General features: G+C 39.9%; 2 protein-coding genes across 3 annotated transcripts in view; one reads left to right on the top strand and one right to left on the bottom strand.

Annotated features, from left to right (window-relative positions):
- Positions 1-2,374: 2,374 nt before the first annotated feature.
- adma (adrenomedullin a) lies at positions 2,375-4,548 on the bottom strand. The gene is made up of 4 exons (XM_005724340.1): positions 4,430-4,548; positions 3,737-3,839; positions 3,502-3,627; positions 2,375-3,377 (listed from the first exon to the last, which is right to left on the bottom strand). Exons 2-4 carry the CDS (start codon positions 3,829-3,831, stop codon positions 3,104-3,106), a joined length of 495 nt encoding a protein of 164 aa, XP_005724397.1. The 5' UTR covers positions 3,832-3,839; positions 4,430-4,548; the 3' UTR covers positions 2,375-3,103.
- Positions 4,549-7,809: 3,261 nt separating this feature from the next.
- The window catches only part of sbf2 (SET binding factor 2), a 104,990-nt gene continuing 88,623 nt past the window's right edge, over positions 7,810-24,176 (top strand). For both annotated transcript variants that reach the window (XM_005724339.1, XM_005724338.1), the window contains exons 1-2: positions 7,810-7,966; positions 23,735-23,820. In XM_005724339.1, the coding sequence (XP_005724396.1) occupies positions 7,912-7,966; positions 23,735-23,820 (141 nt within the window). In that variant the 5' untranslated portion in view covers positions 7,810-7,911. The remainder of the gene's footprint in view (positions 7,967-23,734; positions 23,821-24,176) is intronic.

Genomic DNA, 24,176 nt, shown 5'->3' with positions numbered 1-24,176 from the left:
GAGGATAATCCTCTCAGCTCAGGTTGTCAAGGTACTTTTAGAGTCGGCTTCAGAGGCCTAGCTCTTAGTCTTGGGCCTGTATCGTTTTGATTGACATTATTGTTATCAGATAGAGTGTTCGCCTGTCCCCTCTCCTCTCAGCAGTGCCTCAAACAATGAAAGTATGTGGATCTCATTGTTACCATAATTCTTTTCTGCATTTTCCAGATGAAAGTCATTTGCATTTTGGTATTAAATTTCAAATAGTGAGTGGATCTTAGCTGACAACAAGCAGGACCTAAAATAATTCTCATGATAGCTCTTTGAGTTTAATAGCAACACCTGGAGTTTAGTCTGCAGTAAGCTGTGAAATGTCTGTAAGGTTTTTTACCAGCTGGTCTAGACTCATTAGTTTGCTGATGCCATCATCATGCCACAGTCAGACTGGTGACGCCAGTGACAAAACGTCTCTGGCGTCACCAGCTGATTGGCTTACTGAAGGAGTGACACCGTTACATGGTTAGAATTCTATTCTTAGAGTGATTTTGCAGTGATGAGGAACACTTTACAGTTTTACTTCCTGCAGGTTTTTCCTTTTGTCTTGGAATTTAATTCCCAGACGAAGTGTAAGTAAATTAATATTTAAGAAATCCATCGTTTGATTTACCACTAGATGGCACATTTGCTTTGCTTCAGTTTTATTGCACTATGTGTGGCTCTTTTGCTATTCTGTAATTTGTGGTTCACGTTTTGTCTTTAGTTACTGTTCTATATGAATTATTAAATGTATCAGTTGTCTATACTTCAAAAATAGAAAACAAATCTAAATCGTTCAAATGAAAACTTTTTACAACAAAAACTATATTAAATGGGAAATGGCCTGTATTTATATAGCGCTTTACTAGTCCCTAAGGACCCCAAAGCGCTTTACATATCCAGTCATCCACCCATTCACACACTGGTGATGGCAGCTACATTGTAGCCACAGCCACCCTGGGGGGCACTGACAGAGGCGAGGCTGCCGGACACTGGCGCCACCGGGCCCTCTGACCACCACCAGTAGGCAACGGGTGAAGTGTCTTGCCCAAGGATACAACGACCGAGACTGTCCAAGCCGGGGCTTGAACCGGCAACCTTCCGATTACAAGGCGAACTCCCAACTCTTGAGCCACGATCGCCCATTCACAGTTTTTAAACTGTGAATTTTTAAACTGTGAATGCTCACAATCGGGATAGGCAGAACTTAAATTTGTAATCTAATAATATAAAAAAGGAAGGTTCTCACCCAACACTGTTAATTAATAATTTCATTCAGCTGACTAACCTAAGTGAATAAATAATACCAATTTAAATTGTGCCATAATATTGCAGTTATGGCCATCAAATATCTCTAGATGGCAATAGAGGACACATAACACCTCTGTGATCCTCACTTTGTTTCTACCTGCACTTTGAACAGCTGTAATATGAATTTCCACTAAATTAAAAGCAGGAATCTTATCATTCAAATTACAAAGAAAGAGTAGTAATAATCTTTGAGCTGATATGAAAGACCCATCTTGTATTCCCTCTGTGATTTAAATGAGTGTTAAAAAGTGCACATTTCATTGTTGTGAATACTTCTGAATATATTAAATGGTTTAGGAGGGGTGAAAATGGGACATCTGAATGATTTTAATCTGGTTCGGTCTTTGTTGTGCTGGAACGGGAACGTTTTGATCGGTGCTGTGTTTGAGTAGCTTTTGGGATGATATGGAAAGAATGTTAAACCGGAACCCCCCACATCAGCCGACTTGTGTCCCAAACATCTTCCATTGAACACAGATGTTGCCAAAGCCTCAGCCTCCTCCAGTGGCTTCAGGGCTGCTCTGTGGTGTCGAGAGAGCCAGCAAATGTGAGCTGAACCTAGCAGGAATGTGCCTGGCAACCTGTCTGCCCCCCTTTTTTTTTTTTTTTGAGTGGGATCATAAATAGGGGGATGCAGCAAGAGAAGGGAGGGGGGCTCTAATGAGAACCTTTAAACACTTAACAGAGTCCAGGTGCTCTTTGTTTTGCTGTAACAGTCTGCCCTCAGACAATAGAGTGCCACTTTGAATTCACACGAGCCAGGAGCACAAAGAAAGGAGAGCCAAACAAGGTTTAGATTTTGTATGCAAAATGTTTATTGAATGACATTATTGCTGCGACACAAATAAAATAGAACACATTTACAAATATATAATATACCTCTAAAACAGATATCCTATTACCACAGTTTGCAAGAGTAATGACAAATAGCTACAATGCCCATATAGATTTCTTCCTGTACAAAAATAGCTCTATCTGTATAAGTACTTTACTGTAACTCCTATGTAATATTTAAATAAAGTAATTCATATTTACACATACCTGCAATAAAAACAAATATGGATTGCACTTGTGTTTTTTTACAAACAATAACATTTCAAGTATATTTCAGTCCATTAAGAACTGGCACATATATCACATAATCTAAGGCATTTTTCCCTTATACAGTGTCCAAAACTTGATATAAACTGATAGCTTTAGAGCTGTGGAGCCTATCTTCGTGTTTGGCATTGTGATGAAGATGTCTTTTCCTGATGATTCATTTGACTTTAAGTCCAAATGGAAAAGTGCAGACAAGTACTGACAGTTTCATGGAACACAATGGCACAAATCCTTAAAGGATAGCACTTATCAAAGTCTTGGCCTTGAGGAATAAATGTGTTAAGTCCCAGAATATTAGAAGAGTCCTCCCCCTTGATCGAGAGGATGAGTCCACTTTGCCAGGTATTAGCACTCTTCCTCTTCCTCTGCCATGCAGAGAGCAGCACCTGTAGTTTGCTCCATGCTGTGCCATCCAGTGTCTATAAGCAGCTGCAGTTTTTCTTTTTTCTTTGAAAGTTGTACATTGCTGAGCTCATTGCAAGGCTCGGGCTTTGGACAAACTCAGCTGCAGCCAGTTTTGCTCTGATTCACTGACTCAGTCCTCCAGCCTGGAACAAATGTGCTGGAGCATACTTGGCTGTAGTCTGTAGTCTGAGGCACTTCAAGAATTTTAAAGCAGAGCGCACAGGACACTACTCCTTTGCTTTTGTTCTCAACTCCCTTTGCAAAGTGGTGCTCATGTCCGTCTGAGGAGGGCCTCAAGCTTGTGAACTTGTGAGTCAGCCGTGCTCCACACGGGCCTCAGCCTGCCCTTCTCTAGCCTTAGTGAGACTCTGTATGATGGAAGGGAGCGACGCCTCCGGCCATATCCGTGTGCGCTAATTTTGTGGGCAGGTGCATTCCCGCCCCTTAACTTGCCCATCTGGTGCAGACGATCTGCCAGGTCGTGCACTGTGCAGGTACCCAGGGAACAGCCTGAAGACCTCTTGGTCCGGACGTGGATGTCAGTGCTGGAGGACAAAGGGAGAGGGCATGAGTCTATACTGTTCAATCCTGAACTGTTAATAGCTGACTTTGGATTTCTTGAATTTATATTTACTTTATAATAAGACTGTCAGAATTGCACGATCTTACCTGGAATGTGGCAACAATGTATCCCTGATGTCTTCTGGTCTGACAAGGTGCTCAGCCTCTGCTCTCTTCTCTACTGATATGGTGTCAACATCTCGCCTCAGTCTGCTTCCTAGCCATATGCTTAGCCTGTAAGAGGAAGGGGAAAAAATGCCATTAGTCCAAGGTAGATAATTGAAATGCTGAGTGTCACACCCTGACTCGGGTTCAAATGAAAATCATGCCTCAGTTAACTCACCTCTTTTTCAATTCAGGATTCACTTCAAGTTCCACACAGTGTGCTACTGTTGCCAGCAAACAGCAGCAGATGAAGGACTGGAAGATCAATTTCATTTTGGCTCCTGTTTGGAGAAGGAAAAAAAAATCAATAGTTAGTTACTCGTACATTTTTATTAATATTTAACTATACAAATTTCCTGCTGTCCTTCTGTCCATGCTAGACTCCTTCATACTGTAATAAGTGTGCTTGCTTACACAAGAGTCCAAAAGCCAAGTTATTTGCACACATCATTCATTTATTTAGAAAGTTAAGCTAAGGTCAGATCTTGCTGGGCTAAGTAAACCTACAACCATGCTTTGGGCCCCTGGCCAGTACTGTGAAGGACACAGTCTCCCATTAAGCAGGCAAAAATAGTTCACAAACAAATGTAATTCAACTCAGTCACCTGATTAAATAGAACAAAACAGCAAAATTATGTGCAATAATATGGTAAACAGCACATGGTATGCTGCCCCTGTTGGATGCTTTGCACCTTAAAGGCAACTCCTTAACAGACGCACACATTAAGAGCTGAACTGCTTATATAACCAGACAGATAACCTGTTCTTGTCTCTACACTTGTGCCCTGACCTCAAAAAAGCAAGGATAAAGCCATCAGCTAGTGGCATAACAAATCTAAGCAATGTCTATTTTAAAGGCAAGTGCACATACCTTAGTCTCTGTTCTTTAGTTGGATGAGAAAGCTCTTCTTCTTCTTCTAGAATCAGCTGGGAAAGAGTACTCCACAGGTTTCTTGAGATTGCTTCTAGTTCTGTAAGGCAGCTGTGTCACTCTGCTAATAGCTCCTACACACCAGACGGACAGCCCTTTATACAAAAATTGTAGGAGGGGCTAATGAGTGACACACTCATTCTCTCATCCTTTCCCCCCCACCCCATCCAGTACACTACTGCTGCGCTGTTGTTCATGTACTACAGCAGTTAAAACTTCAGGAATGCATTTGAAAAAGCATTAAACATGAAGCATTAAAGGAAATTTAAGAGTTGCTGTCATTGTGTTCTTCTTTCATGCTTTCAGTGAGTCACAGCACTAGATTTTTTCTTTTCTTTTTTTCTTTTCTTTTTCTTTTTCTTTTTGCACCTCAGCATGACTCTTAAAAATAAAATAATGTTTGTTTGTTTGTTTGTTTGAATTTAAGTGTGTGTATAACCAAATGGGTAGTCATTATTTATGTAAGTCAAACAGTGCACTCACTGTGCCAGTAAACGTACAACATGTTCGCGTCAGACAGCTGCTTTCTACAGTGGGTGTTAATCACAGAAAGAAAAGAGCTTTTCCTTTGTGGCTGTAATATTTGAACTTTAGTTGTAATATTTGGACTTTAAGGTCACACGGCTATAGTTTTTGTTAATGCTCTTTTCAGTCCATCTGGCTAATTGTTTGAAGTGAAATTTAAGGAATGCTTCATCAGACTCCTTTTCAGGGCACTCCCTGATGTGCTGAACTTCCACGTTAGCTTGAGAATGTACTGGATGATGAATTTGAGACGTTGAAAGAGACACTGAACATAATAAGGGATTAAATAATACATGTATTCCCAACTATAAACAGAGTATGCTCTATGTTTTTGTTTGTAAGAGGCAAATATTTGACTATGGGCTTACCACAAATTTATTTAGATAAATGTGAAATGGAATTTTACAATTAACTAGAAATAAAGTTACAAAAGAACTGTCACGTGTGAACAATATTAACTCAGTGTGCCAGTGTGTGTGAGTAATCTCACCTCACTTTTCACCTTAGGAATGCAAGTTCACACAGGTGATACCAACATGTCTCATCAGTTTGAACTTTATTATATTTATATCTTTTTCATTATAACTCAAAATTAGCATGTTGCTTTTACACGAAAACACGGGAAGATGTTTTAGATTTCCACAGCGTGGAAAATCCAAACTGTCTGTGGGATTCGTGAGACAGATGCTTATTACGAGCCCCTTAGGGAGGACGAAAATAAATAAATAAATCACATAAAATTGCATAAAAAATAACCAGCTGGGGAGGCTAAGACTTTGTTTATCTCATCTCACTGAGCCACGGCTAGTGAAGATCTAGTGTGTGTCTGTATTTGAGATGAGCACAAACAGGTAATATGCACCCAAGAATGACCCTGTGTGTGAAATGCTGTAAATACCAACTTTTCTCTTTTTTTCAGAATAGAAATTCCAGTACAGAAATTTCCACAAGGCACTGGATATGGTATAAATTAACATTGCAGAGAAGGTCCAAGTATTTCTTTCAGTTTTGATACTTGTTTCACTTTCAATTATGGGGAAGAAAAGCTCAAACTGAATTAAAGACGATGTAACGCTTGAAATTCCCCTGTAGCGCACCAGCATCCTGTAATTCGTATATCATTATAATTAAAAACTTTCTTGAGTTTATTTATAACTCAGACAACCTCATTCTTTGGTGTCATATTTCAAACTAAAAAAAAAAATACATAAATGCCAAACACATGTGTTGTAAACCAGCGAATGTTTTGCAAGCACTTTGTAATGATAATTGCCTCCAGCGGACAAATAATTCCCCTACCAGAGTTTACAACAAGAGATGGTGCAATCATGACAACAAAACTCCTCTAGTGCTTTTTGGCTCCTTATATAGCAATCTTTTGAAAGTCCTTTGTGATGTTGTCCTGGTAAGATGACCCGACAGTTTTTGTACAACCTTACAGTTTAATGCATGAGTAGGTCTGTGTGTCAGAAAAGCCGAGCAACAGTTGTCATGTTTGGGAGGAGAGGGAAAAAAAGAGGCTGTCAGTCCCCAAAGCACAAATTGCAAAGGTAAGTCATAATTATTACCTTGAAATATCCATTGTGCTGTGGGGTCTGTTTACATAATGATCATTCTTGTGTTGCGATAAACACTTTATAAAAAAGGAGTTTTAATATGTTCTGCCACAGGTAAAACTCTTTGACTACCTGTGTCCTTTTTCTAGCAGATGAACAGCACGAGGGGGAAAAAAAGAAGAAGAGAGAGGAAATTGCTTGCTGTCTTCCTGCTATTGTTGACAGCAAAGGTGGTGGTGGTGGATGCCTGTCTCTCTCACTCACATATTACTCATCGACACGTGCTACTCGGCTTGTCCTTTTCTCTTTTTTTTCATTGATACTAAATATGTTGCGCAAAAACGATATTTGACCCCTTTTTTACACAAAAACAACTAAAAAATTAATGCTACATTAAATTTGTAAGTCTATGGAATAGTCCCTGCATGGGGATTTTTAATTTTTGCAGTTGGCGTTGGAGTTCGTAGCATAAAAAGTAAAAATAAATCAGAAAATCCAGTTTTAGCTTCAAACAGAGCTGACTAGTGGCCAATGTGCACTTAAGGTTAAGGGTTTGTACACACTCCACTGGTTAAGAGATGTTACATCACAATCACCATGCTAAAAAAAGAGCATAGCATGGATAATAAAACAGCATGTGGTGATATAATAACATGGAAACTTCTGCTGACTAAAAATCTGATGCAAATATTTTACATTACTAAGTGAAAGTGAGTGTGTGTGTTTCTTTTTTAATTGTTTGCATTTTAGAGCAGTTCTACTGTATATATCTTGTCTCTTCTGTTTTCCATTTATTTTATTCCTGATGTCTTTACTATTTTTTTCCTGCACGGTTGGCTGGAGCACCCACGTTGTACACGTGCAATGACACTAAAGGGCTATTCTATTCTATTCTATTCTATTCTATTCACAGAGTCTCTAGCAAATCCAAGAGTGGCCTAGATAAAATTCCCTATTAGAATTGCTTGGTTTCTTTTCTGTTATACTGCATATTCCTTACAACTGTGCCATGAGCTGACTAATGCTGTGATATGAGGCCGTTCAAATAAAAATAATTTTCCTAAACTTCACACAGTTATAGCAAAATATAGTATTCTTTTGGTTTTGGTGGCTGTAGGTTTGGTTGCACTCGATTTATAAAAAGAAACAGTGCTTGAGGGCCAAAACGAGCCTCTGCTGGAGCACAGAGCTGTATTTGTAAACTCGAGAGGGCCCACGCCCATGGATGTATCCCGCTCCTGCACGCAAGCGCAGTGACACTCCTTCTGTCAAACATGGCTGTGCTTTGGAAGAAGGAAAAATGCTGAATTGTGTTGGTAAATCTCGGGAAAAGCGGCAGACATGGCTAGATTGGCTGACTATTTTACTGTCGTGGGATACGATCAGGAGAAAGCCGGTAAGTTTGGCTCTCAGATTGAGCTGGCGGAGCTGAGGTTTATGTCCAGGCCGTCAGTCAGTGTGTGTGTGATGATGTTGATGCTAGATAGCATTGCGCTAGCTTAGCCACACGGCTACAAGGCGAGACTGGGAGATACTTTTTCTTCCTTTTTGGTTTTTACCCCCTCCTCCTCAACCAGCCACACGCTCAATCCAGCGGGCGTGTGTTTACACAGAAAGCACACGCCTGATGTTAAGTCACCAGTGGATGTTTACACACGAGGAGTTTGGGATATTTGACTTGGATCAGCTGAAACTTCTCGTGGATTCAGAAAAAAAAATCTGTCACATCCTGCCCTGTTGATCGTGAACTTGTTATCAGGTCTAAGGGGCCATTCAGCCACATAAAACCAAAATCTAGCTCCTCCTTTATCATATTTGTGTGCTTACTCAAGCCAGGTCAGGATTGCTATTGGTAGCCGGTTTTGCTTCTATGTTGTGTATTCTTTTTTGGGAGGAGGGGGGGCTCCAAATTTGGGTAGGGAGGGGAAGGGGCTTGCTGTTGCACCTCAGCTGTCCTGCATGCTCTGTTTCCGGTCTGTATTTACCCCCTGTAGCCACATTTGTCAGCGAGTTGTTGTGTTGTATTTATTTATTTATTTGCTGGAAGAATGCTGAAGTGGTTCATGATGGGCGTAACATTATACAGCTGCAACAAAAGGGCAGTGCCTGCTCTGGGCCAGTGTCCTTTTCCCTCCTCTTCCCTCTCCACTGTTGTGGGACAGGAAGCTCCTCATGCTTCCACTTACAAGCTGTACCTCAGGTCCAGCCTCGCATTCTTTTCATCCAAGACAGGAAACAGCTTTGCACACATTTCCAAGCATTCATAGATAAAGCCATGAAAACATCTTGGCATTGCACGCATTGTTCGTGCTGTGCACAGGGCATGAATGGTACTTTGCAGTTTATCACTTCTCATGATGCACTGTTATCCTGTGAAAGTGATGCATAATGAGCTGCCTGGAGAAAGTTTAAAAAGCTGATCTAATCTGCATTGAGGATATAAAAGAAAGTTTCCCGGCCACTTTTTCAATGGCATCCGTTCAGTGCCATGTGCTTTCAGAAGGGGGCTGGAGCAGCTGAATCCCCTCAGTCACCATCGCTTGCTATGCATAATAGGTAAACAGTGCTTTTCATCAGCTCTGTGCACCCCGGCGCCAACTGACAAATGAATATTTTGTGCTCCGGGGACAAAATGTTCCTGGCGTCACCCGAAGAGTCTGAATGGATTCACATTCAGATGGTCTCGCCACAAGAAGACGCAGGGGCCACGAGTTAAGTCTTTTCTTTGCCTGCCTCCTGATGATGAAGAAGTTAGCTGCAGGGAGAGAGAGGGAGCTGTACAAATCCACTAGCATGAGTTGTGGCTGATTATGTCTTATCTCTGTGGAAGCCTCTCTGGGGGACAAAAATATTCCTGAAGTCCTGACTGAATTGTATTCCTATCGGGTGATGGTTTGGACACCAGTCCTGCAGGAACGCCCGTGTCTGTAAGCAGCAGAACTTGAAAATCGCACTGCCTTCTATATTTGTTAGGAAAATAAACAGATGAATTCTCAACAGCGATGACTTGAGTGAGAAGAGTGTTTTCATTGAAGGCATGCTATTCACGGTAATGTGCAGCAGCTTGTCTAGACGGCAGATTTTTCCTGGCCACCTCGCTCATTAATTCAAACCAGGGATCCCTACATGGGTCCTCATTAACCCTCCTGTTCTGTGCTGGCATTTGCTCCACTGCCCTGACCCACTTCTCATTGTTAGATTACTACGAATGGATCTGCTAGAAATAACACAGAGCCCACAATCTGTTGAGTTTTAGGCTGGCTCACAGTTTGTAGTAAAATTAGACTCCAGCTTTTAAAATAATGAATTGCTGTTGGTTATTATTGTAATAATATGACATTAATGCTTTTAAAGTCAGGTAAGTATTTAAATTGGTGGCAGTGGAGCTTTTCTAATGCAAGCTCATGCATGCAAGTACGTAAGGCTGAAGTTGCAATACCATACACTGTATTTTTTGTTTACCGTAATTCCACATGTATGCTGTTGTTTGTTACTTAGGTCTGCTTTTTGTTTTTCTTTGGAATCGCATGACCCAGTTTCAGTAACTTGCTTAAATTGCTGTTTTATTTCTTTTCTGTGTCCCCTGAGTGTCAACATAAATCCAGCTAGACTATTTGTGATATTTTCATTACCAGGCAGATGACCCAATTCATGAAATATAGTTCAGATCACACTTATTGTGCGATTGGTCCACCAGACTGAAGTGATTTAAAACAAGCAATAAAACACTGAAGTTTGGCCCCTTCTAAATCCAGAGTTTGTTGCTGTTGGTTGAACCTATAGCTGGCACACACTTTTGTCATTTACGTACCTCTGAAATATAAAAAATTATGTGCAGTCGTCAGTCTGATAGCAAGGAATATAACCGGCAGATTCCTCTTTTAGAAATTGGACCTGAGTCTGTGTCCCTGGGGGCCAGTGTCATGAGCCATAAACCCTGGAATTATTTTCACGAATGAGTTGGAATGTGAAAGCGCCTCGTTTGAAGGATGCAGCCTGTATCGAACCCACAGTGTATCCTGGCTTTTTCCTTTTGCATTAAGGCGCTGTTTCCCTTTACTGGCAAAGGTTTATATACGGTTTGGCATGCGGTTCCCCATAAATTGCAATTTGCCAAGTGAAAAAGAGGCATCTGCCCAGCTGCTTTTCTGAAACAATTTATTGGTGGTGTATCATCACTTTTTATTGAATCAAACTGCTTTTGGAATGTGTTTCACAGACACAGAGCCCAAACTCTACGGTCTGGATTTTCGAGTTTGGACATTGGGCAACGGCTTATGTAACAAGCACAGTCCTGGAAAAAAAACAAAACAAAGAAAGAAGACCTTCCATAAGAGCAAAATACTTCTATCTACTGCTATCTTTTAAAGATAGGATAATGCTATTGGTACCCTGATAGATGCAAGTCTGCAGCTTTAGATGTGTGATTATCAGGCATACTAGTAATATGAATCCACGCAGCCATCTGTTTTTGGACTCTTCCTTGTCTGAGTTGTGGGGACAGCAGTCCAAGCAGAGCAGAGCTTTTCCAGCTAATATGTGGAGATACAGAGGCATTCCCAAGCTAGCCGAATTGGGCCTCCTCCCGCTAAGGTATCCAAGAAGCATCCTAGATGCTCAGACCTCCTAAACTGGCTCTTTTTGAGGAGTAGTGGCTCTCCAAAACATCCAAAAAACATCTTCACCTGATCACTGATAATACCCAGACACCCTTCACAGGAAGCTTATTTCTGCTTTTTGTATCCATACTCTTCAGGTCACTTGCAGCTCATTTCCATCAATGAGTTTAGAAATGTACATAAACAATTCTCATTCTCTAATTCTCATCCCTGCTGCTTGGCACTCGGCTGCAAACCTCCTCTCCTCAAGCTGGAGGTCACTGCTCAGTGAAGCCACAAGTACCACGTCATCTGCAAAATGATTACGGTTCTGATTACGGTGGGATCGCGGTCAGCAGAAACACATTAAGGCTGGTTTCAAGATACAGACTAGATAAGAGCATTCCTGGCAAAACAGAAGCAAAGGTTTTCTCTTTTAATTTCAAGTGGTTTTACAAGAATTATAATAATAATAGATTGCATTTATATAGTGCTTTTCGGGGCCCTCAAAGCACTGTACAATTCCACAATTCATTCACTCTCATATTCACACACTGGTGGAGGGAAGCGAGGCTGCCATATCTTGTAACCTTCCGGTTACAAGACGAACTGCCAACTATTTGAGCCACGTTGGGTTTTGTATTGTAATGTCATCAGTGGGTGTGTTGCAAAAGTTTCTTGTGTTCTGTTCTATTAGGTTTACCTACATGTCTGATTAGGCAATCAGTGATGGCATGGATTCAGCCGGTTGCTGGGTTGATGAGATTCCCGTAATATCCCAAATGGGAATGATGCTCAGCTAGTTGTAAGAGTAAAATGTGGTTAGATGTAGACGTCAAATGTGTATCTCAGAGATCTCTATCAAGGATAAATGGCTGTTCCCAGCTTTAATAATAGTGCAATATAGAAGCTGTAACCTGGCAAATGGGAGAGTATTGGGGTTTGGTTTATTTCTAACAAACATAACTTCCAGTTATGCAAGAAATGCGAAGCTGCCAACTAGAAAATTTGATCTAAATTGTAACTATAAACTTAAGTATATTTGGAAAAACACAGTAAGTTGTCTTCATATCAGTATCATGGAAATTTTGGAAAAATAGTTAGATGGAAGTGTTTTTTAATAGGTCAACCAGCAATAATTCCATGCCAGTTTTTTTTTCTGTCCAAAACTTCCATGAATTGACTTTTTGTTGCAACCTTTAACAAGTGTGTTTGTGCTGCCTTTTGAACCCACTTTCAAGGGAAGCACATTGGCCTTTCTTTAAAAAGGATGTCACTTTTACTGTTAAGAGTTTCAATCTTTTGTCCCCTTTTTTGCTCAGTTATTCGATCAGGTTGGAAATGCTTTATAAACAGCATTTATTGCTGCTTCTCAGGTTTATCTTAATGGCTGTCTTCCTAAACTTTCGCTTAACTTTGCCATTAGACCATTTCTTGTTTTGCTTGTGTTGATCGGCACCACGTAGGGTTGTAGTTTCATCTACAGAATCACATCCTTTTTCAAGTTCGAGCACTATTTGACATGCAGTCATACATCTGTAGCTTTGTGGTTCCTTCTTGTCTTCTGTTTATGCCTGCGTAGTTAAGGAGCTTGTTAGAGACTGCATGAAATATAGAACTTTTCCTGGAGCTTTTTCTATTTGGAACAAAAACTTTCTTACCAGGAATTTGATAATAAAACAAATTAGGTTTGGAAAAAATGACGCAGGCAGTTTGTTCAGTGGGGCTGATTGACATGGGCTGTTCATTTTATCATTAAGTGCATATTATCACAAAAAAAACAATGCTTTTACATTTATATTACTGTGCTATGTCTTGAGCTATCCTTTGTTTCTTTTTGCATAATCATACATGGAAATGGGTTGAGGTCTGGGCTCTGGGGAGACTGATGCTATTCCACTGTCCGTTATTCATGTATGCTTTTAATGCAGTGGCGCTGTTGTTTGGGATTATTTTCATGCTGAAAAATGAAACCACTGCCAATCAGATGCTTCCAGATGGACTAGTATGCTGGTTCGAGATCTTCATGGCATTTTTCTGTATTCATAATTCAATCAATTTTGACAGGACCCCCCCCCAGATCAATGGCTGAAATTCAGATGACAGAGCCTCCACGGTGTTTTACAGAAGGCTGTAGAGGCTCACTGTTGTACCTCTCTCCTGACTTTCTCTGTGCAATTTGATGATCTTATAGCGTGACAAATGCAAATTTGGACTAAGAATTTCAAATGTGTCTGCTCTAATCTGATTTTCAGCCCAGTTCTTGTGTAATTACATACCACAGCCTTTTTCCCCTTTTGCCTTTGTTATGAATGGCTTCCACTGTGATGATTTGTGTGTGAGGAACATTAGATGGGTCAACTAAAGGGCCAGATCTGGAGTATAAAGGTGGTGATATTAAATATGAACTGTTATGATTACTGCGCCTTTTGCTTATTTTCTTTGCAGAATATAAAGAAATGAAGGATGCCTTAAAGCTTTTGCACAGTACTGAGAATTCATTTATGACAGTAAATGTGCACAGGAAGGACTGAACTGAGCTATGGGTGCATAACAGTTTGGGACGAAGACACACTAGGCCTTTATTACAAACTTTGTTGCAATATTGACATAGCTTTATCTGGAAGGCATTTATTCCTGTGTAGGTGATGTTAGATTAGTAAGCTCCACTGATGTTCAGGGATGCTAATTTCATGATGTATGTGGATTATAAAGTGCTGCCATGTATCGTTTTTCTTTGTAAGTTATGTGGTCTGTTTTGTTGTTAGTGGTAACAAACACATTGAAAATGGTGGCTGGCTCTGTGTTTCTGGAAAACTCTTTTTTTTTTTTCCTTTGTTTTTGTTTGTTTTGTTGTTGTTTTTTTAAATCAAAATTTGCTGAAAGTTTGAGGTTTGTGAATAATAAATTTCAAAATGGGCTTGCAGTGACTTTCTCCATTTTTCTTCTAGTTTAGTGACAAGATAATAATGGTTACCAAGGACAGGAGAATATAAATCGTCTCAACATTAATCCGCACTTCACAGTTCTTTATTTTTGTCATCAATCTTAATGAGGGGAACACAAAACAGCCAGTCGTTGAGAAGATTTATAGCGATTCAAGTGTTTATTTTTATTTTATTTATTTTAGAAAAGTTAATTACAGGTTACACCTTTAATATCCAATCTTTTTTAATATCTGCTGTTCCAGTGTATAATTAGTTACTTGATAAAAAGAAATATTTGTTTCAACTTTAACATTTGTGACACTGCTCCTGTAATCCTGAAATCCTTTTAGGTCCCTATGTAAGCAGAAAAATTAGGCTCTCCTGCACCCTGATTACCAGTCCTTGCATTTTTCATCACCAAGAGAGACTGTCTGTTAACAAAGTTTTGAGTTTATGGCTCTTGCACTGAGTAAGATGGCAGATGTGGAATTGACTCACTTCTGCTTTTACTCTTGGATTCGCTGCCTCCATTGATTGTTTTCTTTTGGGCTCCACATTTGGCAGCGCCTCGTTTGGAATTAAACTTTGTGGTGGAAAGAACCCTGACCACAATGGGGGAGTTCCTTCCTCTCCGTTGAAGTTTAAAACTGATATGTAGGGAAACTCCACTGGCTCCTGTTGCCCCAGTCACAGTGTGTTGAAAGGTGTTAAACAATTAGAGCATTGTGATTTTTGTGGTTATGCAAATTACAGTAAAGTTCATGGCAGGAACCATTTTCACTGTGACATTTTAAGGATAAATATATTGAGACAGATGAAATGGGTTGGTAGGATACAGCTCGATCCACACAAAATACTGTAAAACGTTGGAATGGATACAGTATTGATCCCAAATAAACTCAGTGTGTATGTATTGCCATTGTTATAAACAAACTAGTCTCAAGAATTATATCAACACACGTAACCGAAGGCTGTAAAAGAAATTGCACCTAATTGTTTGATGAAAGCTAGAAAAGGGAGTAATTCTTTGGATGGAACTGCCTCCACATGCACCGCCCGAATCATGAGTAAGACATTAATATAAGAGAGCAGCACAGCTTTTAGTTTTCATGAGCTGAGTGAAAGTGGAACTGGTGAGAATTTGACTGATTAGTATATTTAAATGTTTATGTAGTTTGTAGAAACCCACTGGGGACCACTTGTCTGTGGAATATCGAAACTGGTTTAAATTATTCTTTGAGATGGAAAACAAAGCTTTCAAGCTGTGAGCAGAGAGGAGGCGGACAAAACTGTAATCCACATTTGAGGAAGTTGCTGTCATGTGAAAAGCTTTCAAAGGGTCTATGCAGGTCCTGTAAGAAACTCAAGTGCTCCACGTGATTCACCATCTTGAATCACCTTTAGCAGATTTTCTGTATTACTTTATCAAGCTCTCTCTCACTGAAGTGGCCTATGCCTAACTCTCTTAAGGTGCTAACACAGCATTTCAGCAAGGTTGAGGTCTGTTTTTTTGACTGGATCATTGAAACACCTTGATCCTTTTATTTTCAGCCATTCTTTGATGCTGTGTTTGGGATCATTGTCCTGCTACATGACTTAGTTTGGGCCATGCTTTAACTGTCACACAGATGCTCTCACGTGACTCTAGAGTACTTTGGTATACAGAGGTGTTTGTGGTTGGAAACGAGCCCAAATCATCACGCCTCCATCACTGTGCTTGACAGTTGGTACGAACTGTGTGTGCTGACATGTTTGGTTTAAACCAGACATGGTGCCGTGCATTATGGCCGGGCATACAGTATCTACTTTGGTCTCGTCAGTCCAGGACATTGTTCCGAAAGTCTTGCGGTTTGTTCAGGTGCAACTTTGCAAACGTAAGCTGTGTTGTTCTTTTTTAGAGAGAAGGTCTCTCTAATCTCCGTAATTATTCGGTCTGTTTCTAATTGTACTGTCATGAACTTAACATTTAACATGCTAACTGAGGTCTGTGGAGGCTGTAGCTCTCGGGTTAGCACTGCACGGTCTGACCTTGGGATGAATTTACTGGGACTCCTGGGAAGATTGTGGTATTGTGTTAACACACAACTGAATACTCCACACCTGCAAACTGCCAAAACTTCTGCTTTTATAGTCACACTTGCTAATGACCAGTCAATTAAGTGCATTTGATTAGCAGCACTTGGCCGCTAGGTTAGTTTTTCACAGGAATTCACAGATTCTTGTGAAAACTTTCTTTTGCACTGACTGTAATTGTCTAAAGCTCCTCTCCTGGCTTTTGACCTGGGCATGACCTAAAGGGAATTTATCTTTTTGCATGTTTGTACTAAGCTTCCTGAGTTAGCTGTTGATCTCAGCTAATTATGACATCAACAGTTGTCTAATCTGTGGTACCCTTTCACCATGCAAATAAAACCAAAGCTCACTTCTTTGCCTATCTTGAACACAGGACATCCAGAACAAGTTAGTTTCCTGATCGTGGTCAACTTTGAGGTCAATCTGGGCCTCCGTGTACTACGATTATGATGTTACAGGAAAGATTTGGCCTTTTACAGAATTTGCATGCAAATGTTTTCATACAGGAGACCTCTATAGTAGCTGAGGATTTTAAAACAAGTTTATCTTCAGGTTAACTGTGACTGAGCATCGTCGACTGTGCTGCTATTCAGACAATGGGAGCTGCTCCCCACACTGTGACTGTTTGAATAAAGAAGATTGCTACCATAGCCATTTTTCCTCACATCTGGAGACTATATTGTCAACCTAAACTCTTATGGATGGAGCAGATCCAGCAGAATGTTTGTGCTTAAACGATGATTATATATTCACTGTAATAGCTTAAAGTAAATCACGTTTTTAGGTTTATGCATGGAATTTCTCTTTATATTCGGGTAGTGATAGTAAAGTGACAGAAAGTGAATTAGCCATACCTGTGAACCCGTTCCAGAATGGTCCACCTGTGTAAGTGCCTGGGCCAAAATGAGGTTAGACGGTGACGTGCATGTTACGTAAACTGGCAGAGTCCACTGGTGGCCTTTTCCATACATGGTAAAATGAGCATCTGGCTGTATTTTATCAACAGTAACAGCAGGAAGATAAATCAGAAAGATAAATTGAGTTTTTTTTTTTTTTTTAGGGGGGGAACCTTTTGTTTTATTCAGGAAGGCTTACCACTTTTTTTTTTCACTTGTTGTTGGGACTGTGCTAAATCACGCAACTGAGTAATAAATTATTAGGTTCATTCGATCTAAGTCACATATTTCTGTGTGTGTGTGTGTGTGCGTGCGTGCGTGTGCGTGTGTGTGTGTGTGGAGAAAGACTGCATGAAACTCTGCAGAATGGCTATAGAATTTAATAATCCCTATAAAAATAATTTAGTGAACTGTGAGAAATGTATTCAAGTTTATAATAGAACAGTTAAAGCATTTTTTCATTCGTCCTGTCACAGTTTTCTGTTCAGTAAAATCGCCCATAGATTTAATCAATACCCAATGTAGAGTCAGATCCAATATCAAATCCAAAATATTGTATTTCTTGAGCTGCCCACAAAGCGATGGGGATTGCCACGGTGTTACAGCACTTCCGTGCCACCTCTTACATCTCCTCTGAGATAGCGACTTGAATCTTTTGCCTTTTGTGATTTGCATTGCAACTATTTACATTTGTAGTCAGTTTTAAGCAACGTTTTAAACAATGATCATATTTTATATCAAATATTATCGTGCATGAGCTTCAGGCTGCTTACATAACACTCCGGGTCATTGACAGGGGCGCTTCAAACTAGGCAGTCGAAAAGTGATCATTTCGCCATCTGAGTGTGATGACTGTTTTCTAAATATTTCCACAGATTTCTCGAGTTTCTGCATTTACAAACAAAATACCTGTTGCAATTGTGTCAGTGACCACTGACCGCACTGACTCTAGCAAATCTAGAGTTTCGTTTAAAGGCGAGATTATACTTTCCGTGTCTGCTAGTATCCACTTTGGTCCTCGCGGCAAAAAAATTGCCTGGTTCAGATGTGCTAGCCTGTTGTGTGACTGCGTGGACTCGTCCGAGGAGAATATATATATTCCAATGCACCAACTGAGCATGCGCCCCCAGGCGGTGGACTTGAAGGAGAGTTCAAAGAAGTGTAAAAGGAATGACTACTCAGCCATTGAGTCTCCAGCCATTTGTGTCCAAAGTGGACTATAATCAAGGCGTAAGGATTGCTTAAGTGGCCGATTAGATTTGACCAAATGATGATCCTTTTTTTACGCTTGTCAAACAAATCACTGGGCTTTTTCAAATTAGCTACAAACTACAAAGAAAGGAGTCAGTTTAAAGCTAAACATAAAGGATTTTAGGAAGACAACAAACAGGAACAGCCACGTTTTTTCCCCCTTTCTCCTGGACACTTGGAATATTTTTGTTTTTTTATAAGCTGTTACCGTGTGCCACAAACCCTTGATAAGAGTTTGCTGGCGTCGAAGTGTCAGTTTACGAGATCTATGCTTTTAATGTTTTTTCTGGAATGTACATATCTCCTTATTAAACACTTAGTAAAGGCTGTTTCACCAATATTTAATGTTCCTAGTAAGTTAGTCCCCGAGGACATTTAAAAATTATTATTTGTATGTATCGCTTATTTCACGTTTTGTTTTTTCTGTTTGTTTGTTTTTTCAGCCCTCTTGTTGGGCCATACCACACGGAGGTTGTGCTTTATTGAGCTGGAAAGGCTTGGGCATATTTAGTACATGCCAAAAAACTGTAAAATAAATAAATAAACATGCGTTGATTTTGGACTGTATCCTCCCCTCGTGTCGTGCCAGCGGATGTTCAAATTAGCATGTTCGCATTCAGGCCTGGGTTCTATTATCCTCTCCAATGGGGTTCTTTATAGTTATCAGGGGGGCCATATTTGAAAGCACGGCTTGTTTTAATACGAGAGTGCAGCCTCGTGGAATGCGAGGAATTCTGTCATTTATTTTCATCTGCGGTTGAAAATTAGAACCTGGAGGACTCGAAGCATGTGATTTCAATTAGAGGAGCTGTAAAAACCTGAAGACGTAACAGTCAGGCAGACTGGTGTTCTACCAGCACAAGCCATGATATATCTGCACATGCTTTTCCGTGTAAACAACATCAGGCTTCTCTTTGTTTTTAGCCTGTAAATGGAAAACATCAATGCTTTCTAAGTTAATGACGCAAATTATTTTTGTCACTTAACTCTCTGACTTGGTATCAGTGGTACACAGCTTTCCTTGCTACGCATGCACAGTGTTTTTAAAGAACTTCGCAGGTGGGTCCTAGGGTTTTTGCCAATGAACTTCAGGGCCAATGATGACCAGAGTGATAGCCTGTACAACTTGCCAGTCAAGGCAATAGTTTGTATTTCACACCTTTGCAGTCTTTTTGAATGAATGCATGTGGGAATTTGATACATTCAGCATTTCAAAATGAGAAAAAGCAGACCGAGGGAGTTTCTGTCTGTTTGATTGATTTTTAAAAAATGAATGCTTAATGTAAATGAGTTCATGCAGGGGCTAGCTATTTCCTGCACTGCTCTGTCGTATTCTGGTATTAATCTGAGCGCGTGTGAGGGGAGAGCGTGTTGCAGAGCACATGAGACGCAGACTAAGTTGTTGATCGCTGTATGTGAATGAGGCTCTTCAGCTCGCAGAGCACGTTTTACTTTCTCTTAATGCATTAAGTAGGAAATAAACATGTCTGTGGCTGTCTCGCTCTCATGCAACAGCAGCTGGTAGATAGATAGCAGGACGTTACCTGAGTGTGAGGTTAAATCCATTCCCTAAGTGGTTCCAGTCAACTCAAACAGCACCATTGACTTAGGCAGTCTCACTGTCTTCTGCCTCCTTTTGTACATAGCTTGTGTGATGTTAGATTAAGGCTTACCCCCCACAGCCCCCACCCCATACCGTCTGTGTTGCAGGTCTCCTTCAACTTGTTGTGGCTGAAGATAATTTTCGACTCTCCCTGCATGTTTCTGAATTAATCTAAACATCTCAAGTGCCTTTGCGCAATACTCTGCATACAATTCCGAATCCAGGCCATCAGTCCCATTAAGGCCAAAGTGCTTCAGCATGATAAATTAGTTGCTGTCCTTTGCAGCGGTCTACATTTCATGGCGTTGCTGACAGCAGGCTTGAGGCGCTTGGTGCATGAATGCTGCAGCTGTAGGATCTCATGTCATTCCGATAATGTATTGCAGTGGGGGGGTTTTTTCCCCTGTTTGTTCAAGCAATTCTGCTTCCCTTGGCATATGACCTCTTGCCAAACTGTGACACAGGGGCTTCATAAGCAGTCTGTTGAATAGCTTGCTGAGTCACAGCATTTTTTTGGGTTTTGTTTTTTGTTTTTTTTTGGGGGGGGGGGCTTGAAAACCTTGAAAAGAAATGGAAATTGTTGCACATCAAAAGGTATTTGTATAGTGATGCAAACCGACTCTGATGGGACCAACATTATTAAAATAAATAAATAAATAAAACAATTTAAAAAAAACGAACATCACATTGTATTCAGAAAGACATAAAATAAGGATAAAGACCATAAACTCATCAGAAAAGTGCACACTGTGCTCACAGACATAATTTCTCATCTCCAGAAGCTTTGCCCATCTTTCACTTACAGTCTCTGATATCTGACTTTTGAACTCCATATGGTGGCCGATTGGTTAATCTGTGCCGAGTATGCAGGACAGTTACAGATTCTGGTCGTGCAACAAGGTCAGTTGACACTCGGCACGCCATAAAACTGGCAGGAATCAAGGCTAGCATGCTATCGCTGACGGACAGCAGCTGGTGCATCGAAACGTTCCAAGTGGAGCTTGTCCCAGGAGAGCAAGTATGGAGACATAAATAGATCTCTGACAGTAATTGTCTCTGAAAGGGCGTGAGTGCATTTCACGAGGAGTATGCATAGTGTTACACCCATATTTGATAGGCTGTCGTGAGCTGCTAGCCTAGCTGCAGCACAGGTACACATACAAACGCAGACTTTCGAAGAACCTCCCTGTTTATTCCTATGCTGAGCTTGACAGGTGCTGCTTATGGTTTGGCGCTCTTCCTAACAGCACTGACAGATTGTATTTACCATACGATGCTGTGCAGTGTCCTCACACATCCGAAGATGGAATATCCTCAAATCCATCCAGAAATGTCCTTGTGTGGCTTCTTGAGGGTTTTTTTTTCTTTTTTACTGTCTGAAATTAAAGTTGCAGGTTATAAATTATGCTTAAAAGGCACATGGTTTGGTTTTGATTTCCCTAACCATTGTAACTGTTTTATATGATTTTAGTGCTAGCCAATACTTACATCATGCTTTTGATTGTGGCATGTGAAATTTTTTTTTGTTTTTAAATTTTTCCATGTAGTAAATTCAAAAATATTTTCAAAGTGTGTTTTAATTATCGAGATTCTACAAAAAATGTTCAGCGCCATATGTGACAGCAAAAACAACATTTTTTATTGATTGCATAAACAAAAAAACCTCTGTAGGGCTATTTATACAGTTTAGTTAAAAGGATTCCAAAAAACGAGACACATGTATTCAATTTCTGTCTGTTTCTTTCGTACTCTCCTGATAAAAGGCAATTTTCTCTTGGCCGATGAATAGAAAGGGTGTCCTAACTGTCAGAGAGTGACTAAGAGTTTAAAATAACGTGAAGATGAAGTCATGGGGTCAGGCAATACATTGTGACAAAGTGCATGTTGTGAAACAGTTTTTGGCATGTTAAGTGGGGGGAATTTTTCCCTAATTAGATAAAAGCTGCTTTTTTTTTTATTAGCCTTCAACATTGCTAAACAAGAATGCTGCAGTCATATATCAAGTCCTAAATACATATTGTTTTTGCATAAGTGAATTATTGCATCTAATTTTGGTTTTGGGGTTTTGCAAGACCCGGCCATATGGGGTCCTGGGGGAAATCGGTGAGGGAGTTATTTCAGCGGTAAAGCTCTAGATGGTCAACCTCACTAATGGGAAGTTCACTACAACTGCTATAGATCGGTATCCAGCTCTCTGTCACCACTATGTACTCTAAGTGTGGATGACATTGAATTGTACATTACATTGTACTGCATATGTATATATGCTTTCCTGCCAACATCAACAATTTCTTTAGGGAAATAACAAAAGTGAATGGCAGGGTTTATTTCAGAGGCAACATGTTTCAGATCATTCAGTAATTTCATGTATTCACTTCACAGTAATATGCATTTAAGATTAATTATGGACTTTAGCTTGGAGCAGTGGGTTTTTATAATATAATATTTTATAATATGAATTTAATTACCACCTAGGGTGGTAATTTACTGATCGTAACTGGGAATTCGAGTGAGCTAACCCAGCATTTATTAACTCAAAACGGCAAAAATAAGATGTTAAAAGATGAAATTAAAAAGCTTACAAAGTTCGTTTGTAATGCTTTTAGTCTCTATAAAAGCGTGTAGAAGTTTACTGATAAATAACTTAAAGTATTCTCACACACACCATAAGCTCAGTGTTGTCTTAGTATTTGCTTGTCCATACGCTATCACTGAAACAGGCCTGCTTTGTGTTAATGTTGTAATTTTCATGTCTCTCTCACACACGCATTCCTCCTTAAACATCTTGCCTTACTCAGTCTCATCAGGACTTTTTTCATTATTCTATCCACAACGAGTTTTTCACCAACTTTGCAAGAATGCATTTCAGAGTTATTGAATTGGTTTTGGTGATAATACTGCAGCGATGCTGGAAGATCATTCACAAAAAGATAGGTGGTATTCATCAACCATGATTCGATTCTTTTAGCACACCGTCTCACACCGTCTCAATTTATTTGAAGCGTATCTTCAGTTAAAGCAGATAAATTGAAGGAACCGAGGAGATTTTTCTCCATGGGGTTAAATATGTTTATTTAATAAGGTAGTTTTTTTTGTTTTGTTTTGTTTTTATTATTAACTGTTATCCAGAAATAAACTTAAAGAATTTACTGGTACTGTTGTGATTTTAGCCACATTTGCTGACTTGTCTCAAAAAAAAAAAAGAAAAAAAGAGGAAATACTGAAAAACAGACAACAGTTCCAGCTCCTGAAGGGGTTGATTTGATCAAACTCGGTTTTGTTTGGCATGAATTGCTCCCCAGTTCTCTGATACATTTATCCTCATCCTTTCAACCTATTTGACTTTCACGCATAATATGTTAAATTTCTTTTAACAAATGTATTTTCTTTTTTTTTTTCAGTACGATCTTTTTTTTTTTCCAGTTCCCTTTTACAGGTAAAAATAATTCTTGTTATTAATGCTCAGCACTTTCTCACTTCCTGGCTGTTGTGACTTTTCTTAGAAATCATCAGATGATTCGGGGTTTTTTTCCAGATAAAGGAGAAACCAAGTAATGGCCTTTTTACACGTTACATCCTTTCATGCTGACTTTCATTTGTTATTTGTTGATAAAGAGAAATCTTTATCTCTAAGGACCCCAAAGTGCTTTACACTACATTCAGTCATTCACCCATTCACACACTGGTGATGGCAAGCTACATTGTAGCCACAGCTGCCCTGTGGCGCACTGACAGAGGCGCCTGTTTAATCTATGTTAATGCGCTAAAAGTGTTCTGTAATGACTGACCAGTCTTTGTCTTTGCTTTTACCTGCAGGTTCAGGAGAGGGATGTGGAAAGATAATTCAGCGATTTCCCAAAAAGGACTGGGAGGGAACAGCTTTTCCTCAGGGGGTGGAAATGGCAAGTCATGATACCCACTTCTGCACTCACAACAACTCAAAATGGGCTCAAGGTTTTTAAAAGTTGTGATCACTTAGTGCCAGTTTACACTCACCTGCTATTTAGTCTTAATTCTTTGTAGCATAGATGCAACAAGGGGGTGGAAACATGGCTCAGAAATTCTATCATCATTGATACAAGGCAGGATGGATTCATGTTTTCATGTTGTTTACACCAAATGCTAACCCTACCGTCTTAATGTCACAGCAGAAATATCGACTCACCAAGCCAGACAAGATTTTCCCTTTTTTTTTTTTTTTAATTGTCCTTTTCTGTTGAGCCCTTTGAAATCGTAGCCTCAGTTCCCTGTTCTTCCA

Source organism: Pundamilia nyererei, unplaced genomic scaffold (genome assembly GCF_000239375.1).
Source record: "Pundamilia nyererei isolate P.nyererei 1_Seehausen unplaced genomic scaffold, PunNye1.0 scaffold00011, whole genome shotgun sequence".
NCBI lineage: Eukaryota > Metazoa > Chordata > Actinopteri > Cichliformes > Cichlidae > Pundamilia > Pundamilia nyererei.
The sequence above is the reverse complement of the archived record's forward strand: the minus strand, read 5'-3'. Positions and strand labels throughout refer to the sequence as shown.